General features: G+C 37.1%; 1 protein-coding gene across 1 annotated transcript; it reads right to left on the bottom strand.

Annotated features, from left to right (window-relative positions):
• Nucleotides 1–455: 455 nt before the first annotated feature.
• LOC109210993 (phosphoglycerate mutase-like protein AT74H) lies at nucleotides 456–5,579 on the bottom strand. The gene is made up of 2 exons (XM_019374480.1): nucleotides 4,863–5,579; nucleotides 456–1,059 (listed from the first exon to the last, which is right to left on the bottom strand). The coding sequence occupies exons 1-2, from the start codon at nucleotides 5,413–5,415 to the stop codon at nucleotides 644–646; spliced, it is 969 nt and encodes a 322-aa protein (XP_019230025.1). The 5' UTR covers nucleotides 5,416–5,579; the 3' UTR covers nucleotides 456–643.
• Between the last annotated feature and the right edge of the window lie 308 nt (nucleotides 5,580–5,887).

The following is a 5,887-nucleotide window of genomic DNA, read 5'->3' as shown; positions in this document are numbered from 1 at the left end:
TATCAACATGGGTGGGGTGGAAGGGGGTGGAGTAGAGGTTGGTAGGGGTGGGGTTAGGAGGGGGTGCCGTAGGCGTGGGTGGAGGGTTGATGGGGGTTTGAAATAGAGTGGGGAATGTTGAAAAATATTTTGGAAAATATGCTCTCCTTTTGGTTAGGAAAACAAGAGCATATTTTCCAAATATGTAAGCCAACTAAACATGAAAAAATTAAAAAATATATTCCAGAAAATGTTTTTCTTCGTAACAAACACACTCATAATGGAAATTCTACGAATTTTGAAGGCTCCGATTTCTTGGTGTCTAGCATCAGACCTGTTCATACTAATAAAAGAAAAACCTTCTGCGTAGCTAGGGGACAAAATATCTTATAGAACTGGTGAAAGAACAAGACACCCCTGTGGTCTCAGACTCTCAGTGGTGTCAAAACAAACCACAGTTTGCTTTGCTCATGATATAAAAGAATGATTTACAATTGTTTAAAATTTACAATTAACTCTTTAGTTGACGTTACAGATAACGAATGCAAAAGATAAACAGACGCTTTCTGGCCCCAAAAGTGGACTACCGCATGAAAGTAGAAAGGATCTTACCAATCATCTAGGCTATATAATGTAAAGAATTTAGAACAAAAGCAGCACTAAACTAGTCGGAGAAGTTTGATTTGACTTCGTCATAATCGTCATCATCTGAATTAGCTAGGTGGTCAAAGAAAGCATCAAGGTACCAAGGGCATTTGTCGTTCCATGAACTCCTGTTAGCATGAGCTCGCCATTTTTGGTCCGAAATCATTTCAGGTGATAGTCCCCATTCTAGCATCTCTTCTTCAGTATGGTGGACTGCTAAACTGTATTCGCCACCAAGTCCTAATTGTATAACTCGAAATTCACAATTCCCTAAATTGTTTAGGTACTCAAATTGCTCAACTGTCCACTTGAACCACTTCATCAGAAAGACACGACTAGCTAGCCCATGGGATATAATCACAAGATTCAAATCGTCATTTGGGTCATGGTGGAGTCTGTTCATATCAATGTCCCTCCAAAGAGATTCAAGGAAACCTGAAAGAAAAAGCATTCAACACGCAGTTCAGAAAAATACTACCAAAAGTTAATAGAATTAACACTTCAAACTGAATAATTGCATCTCAATTGAGAAAGTTCTTGCTACTTTTTTCTTTTTCTTTTTTTTTTTAAAAAAAAATTAAGCACGGTGCACTGAGCAAGTTGCCACACTCTGTTTCAGCATAATATGACGGTACAGTATTCTTTACACCAGTTCAGCATCATCATTAGCTGAGCCTATATTATTTCGGGATCAAGGTATAAATTAGTTTTAGGCCAGATGATGCCGAATCCTTAATTCAAATTTACTCCAGTAAGGCCGAAACAAGATCACAGATTGATTTCAACAAATAAGGATTTATTGCCAAACTTGGATTAGCAATTCAACTTGCTTGTACAATATGAAAATTAGTTCAGACACCAAATTATTGAATAAAATATCTCAAATGAAACACCAAATACAATAGCAAACAGATTGAAGAACCATCGCATTCCTTATATATTAAAATAATAGACAATTTTTTATCAAATTAATTTTCATTTACCACCTAAAGGATCTGCATATGGTGCAGGATCCAAGGAATTTTCAGGTATTTGTGCACTCACGGTGTGTATATATTGTATTTTATTCACTTCCAAAGGGATCAAAAATCTGTAAAGCTGTCTTGGTCATTTAGATTGTTTCGCCAAAATATGATAATAAGGTAGTCAAGCAAACTAGAACATCTTATCCCTGGCCAGCAGTACCCCTTCGAGTAAATCTAGTAGTATGAATACCAGAACTATCGAAAAACTGTAAATAGCATGATATGTATAGTGCACAAATGCAAATATACACGTATTTGAAAACAATTTGTATCGTAAAATATATGAGGACTGCAAAACAAAACAAGACCTGCAACTCCCTGCATTTTTTATGCTTCTTGGAAAAATTGATCATTCAGCTATAATCCTTTTCATCAAATACTGACCTCAAATTGAATATCTCAAAGCTGAAAAAACTTCTTATCATTGTGATATTGCATGAAACAGTCAGTTCTCTTCAATAGATATTTCAAGAGAGGTGAATGTCAAAGAAAGTGGACGAGCGGAGGAAGACGTTGAGTAACACAAGAAAAGGAGAACATTTGTTTAACCTTTTTAGGCAAGGAGAAAGCTCTGACCAGAATTTCATCTCAAGAAACAGCTTCACTTTTCACTCCCCCCCCCCCCCCCAAATTTAAAAAAAAAACAAAAAAAAAATGGAGAACTATAATTGGCCTAGGAAATCCTAAGAGTGTTTTCTTCTTCTTCCTTTTTTTTTTTGGATAAAGCCTGGGAAATAATTATAGCAAATAAAAGAAGTATGACTACCATGAACATGCAACTGTTCTTCAGCACCATTAAATGCATAATGTCAATTGAGTATAATTTTGAAGTAATTGAATTTCTGACACATGACATGATATGGGTGACATCAGGTAAGAGTGTTATCCAATAAAAGCAAGTCCAGAACCACTTTATCACATAATGGAACAACAAAAAGTATTATGTTACTTGAAGACTATAATTTTTTATAAGTGAAGATTATATTATTTATATCGTAGTCTGTTGTCTAAAAGGCATCAGAAAGGCGTAAGCAGTCCTGCTATCATATTCTTAGTTAAGAATGAACAGGAATTCTTCGTATACCAAGCTCTCGTTCATCCTGGACAATATGCTGGAAGGACCAAATCTTATATATTCAGCTTTACATAAAAAAAAAGGCAGGAAACATCTCGTAGACAACAGCACTTCTTCTGGTTAATAACATCTAGTGTGTTGGATGAAATTAGCCATCTACTGGCTGCATATTAAAAGAGTAGCATGCTTTCAATCACAAAAAAACATTGACATAAACCAATACACAACTGTAAGACATGGACAGGATAATTTTGGTCACCAACAGATATGATAACAACCAGGGGCTCCAATAATAATTGAGAATACTGGACAGGATAAGTTTCAGGTGATTCCTCTGAACAGTCAAAACATTGAAATGCAATAACAAGGAAGAATCAAAGAGTAGAAAATCACAACCTGGCCATCTTTTCCCCACCTTACCCCTGATGGTTGTAATCAGTGGCTTACGCTTACAACACTTTTCTTCTGCTTTTCTTTGTTTTATTATCAGGTTCAACGTTATACTGAACTACGTTCACGCACAATATAAGGAACACATTGCAATGTAAAATTACTATCAGGAATATGTTTAACATGGACATTATCTTAAGGGGTGGACATACTAGAACCTATACTGCCTCTTTGTGATCTCATATCAATATATGCCCATGCTGGTGATAGACGTCAGTCATGGTTTGATAATCTTTGGTGGAAAACTTAACTAGATAAGGTTACTCTAGGAAACGGAAGTTCTCCAGGAGATGGTGTCTAATCATTCCCAGATCAGCACAGCCATCACACCCGCCTGCCTTTGCTACGGGTGGGGAAAAAATGCCTATGAAAATTATAGTTCCACTTTTATGTCTAATCGTATACGCCACACGGAAGTGCAATGTTCCTAACTAATTTGAGAAAATCAGCTAAATATATTAATAGCAGAGATCAAATTTTGGGCCATCAACAGGGGTATTCATTCTCAAGTTAACAATCAAAATAAAAGATAACAAACTCTATTACACCAAATTTAACAGTACTTTCCAACAATCAAGTATCCAATTTCTACTGTGTTTGACTAAACATGAATAGACAGCCTCTGAGAGTCAATCTTGAAGCTACCTCTGCTACTCCAATGTGCAGGACATTCACAGGAATCAGCATTTGAACAATATAGAGTTTAAATCCACTGGGAAAAAGGAAGAAGGAGAACAAGAAGAGGAAATATGTCTGAAGCAAGAAGGAAAGAGAGAGGAGAGAAGAGGAGAGGACCAAATAAGAGGAGTAGAGAAGGAAAGGGAGAGAGATTCAGATAAGTATATCAGAGATAGAGAAGAAGAGAGGGGAAGAAGAAGCATCGAGAAAAAGATGCTCTCAGATTTTCCATCTTTTCTCCACTATAGGTTCCCTGTATTTATACATGAAGTGTATGGCTTGTGGGTGGACGTAAAGGGAAATGCATGAGTTGTTGTGTTACTTTCTGTGTCCCAATTCAACTTGCATTGCCTCTCACCACTCAAAACTTCTGAATTTGTTTTCTAGGTACATATTGGGTTCAAAACAAAAAGAATTGCACCTGAACTTATCTATCTACTTAGTGTCTTAGAACCTGGCGAAAAAAGTCCCAAGGCTATGCAGTAATTCTTATATGAAGCCACTCCAAAATAAAATTAATCCATCACAGTTGAATCTAGATGAAGCTTAGTGACATTAATCTTGGGTCAAAACTTGATCAAATGTGTCTTAGCAACCAAAATACAATTTTGTCACAAATACAACAGAACATCATACACTAAAATAACTAATTGAGTTTAACTTTTGTGCCCCGACATTAGCATTAGCCAAACTCATTCTATTACCCGATCTTAGGGGGACGATTGTTCCTATTTTAATCTGTGTTGAGGGACTTATATGGATATGCAGGAAGGGGTGCTCCTGGGTGTGTGTGTGTGTGCGCGCGTGTGAATTGTGTGTGTTCACGAGAAACATATCTTGACAAGTAAGTTATCAGGTTAAGGTGACATGCAACCACAACTAACTGTTTATAACTAAGTGTCTATAGTAAGCATAATTTGATAATTAACTTGCTAAAAAAAATTAACTTTGGCCGGAGGGGTATAAAAAGTTAAATCTAATTATATAAACATCATGAAAAAGGATCTTACTGGAAACTCTGTCATAAACATCAGCAGCTGATTCTCCCTCAGGAAATCGATAAAAGAAGCGGCCAAATCTCTCGCGAGTCTCCTTAATGACTTTCATGCGCTCCGCCACTTGAAAATTCCCAAAATCTTGTTCTCTAATTCGGCATTCTTCCCTGACGCCAAGCACCCTCCGTCTCGAGAATGCCCTGCCCATCTCTCGTAGCGTGGAACGTGTTCGCATGTAAGGGGAAACGTAAAAGTAGACCTTCCAGTTATCGGACGTGCCATTATCAGAAATCACGTCAAAAATGCGGGACCCAGCTTCCTTTGCTTGACCAATTCCCTTGGGAGTTAACGGGATCCTATAATCGGGTGTGACGGTGTACATGGCGTCGTCCCTATTCCCTTCGCTCTCGCCGTGGCGCACCAAAATTATGCGCTTTGGTAGGCACTTGGGTATGGGCTTCTGCCGATTATTATTATTATTATGACTATCAAAATGGCAACAATGGCAGTGATGTTGGTGATCAGGAATTTGGGCGTGGCCGTTGTCATCAACGGTACTATTTATCATTATTCTTTCTATTAGCTTTCAATATCGGGTGAGATTATGAGAAAATGTGGACATTAAGATAGGGTTTTGGGGAGGAAAAAATGGCGGATTGGATATGAATCCCTGCCAAATTGATTGATTTTGAAAGTCCCTATTTGGGAAGGAGGTGACTTGGATTTTTTGCTTACTTGGAATATAGGGGATACTTTTACATTTGAACTTTGACGCGTGTGATGCCATCTGATTTTGATTTTGTGCCATACTTTTTTTTTTTTTTTGGAAACTTACACAAATGTCCCAAATAAATCTCAACTTACCAATTTTTAGCCATTAATCATAGACTTACCAAAATTAGCCAATAAAAATTGAAAAACCAAATAATATGGTTCTTTCTCTCAAAGAATCACATGCAAAAATCACCTTCCATATTTTTAAGCGTGATCAGCAACACTAGATAAACGGAAAGGAAATTTTATGGATGAGGTAGCAAATA

Source organism: Nicotiana attenuata, unplaced genomic scaffold (assembly GCF_001879085.1).
Source record: "Nicotiana attenuata strain UT unplaced genomic scaffold, NIATTr2, whole genome shotgun sequence".
NCBI classification, from domain to species: domain Eukaryota; kingdom Viridiplantae; phylum Streptophyta; class Magnoliopsida; order Solanales; family Solanaceae; genus Nicotiana; species Nicotiana attenuata.
This window is presented reverse-complemented; position numbering and strand designations above follow the sequence as displayed.

What these genes read in the sequence shown, in the direction of transcription:
- LOC109210993 (XM_019374480.1), bottom strand. Translation starts at nt 5,415, where the DNA reads ATGATAAATAGTACCGTTGATGACAACGGCCACGCCCAAATTCCTGAT. An exon ending in TGTTTATGACAGAGTTTCCA is followed by an intron (nt 1,060 to 4,862) that starts GTAAGATCCTTT and finishes TTTTTCTTTCAG; the next exon opens with GTTTCCTTGAATCTCTTTGG.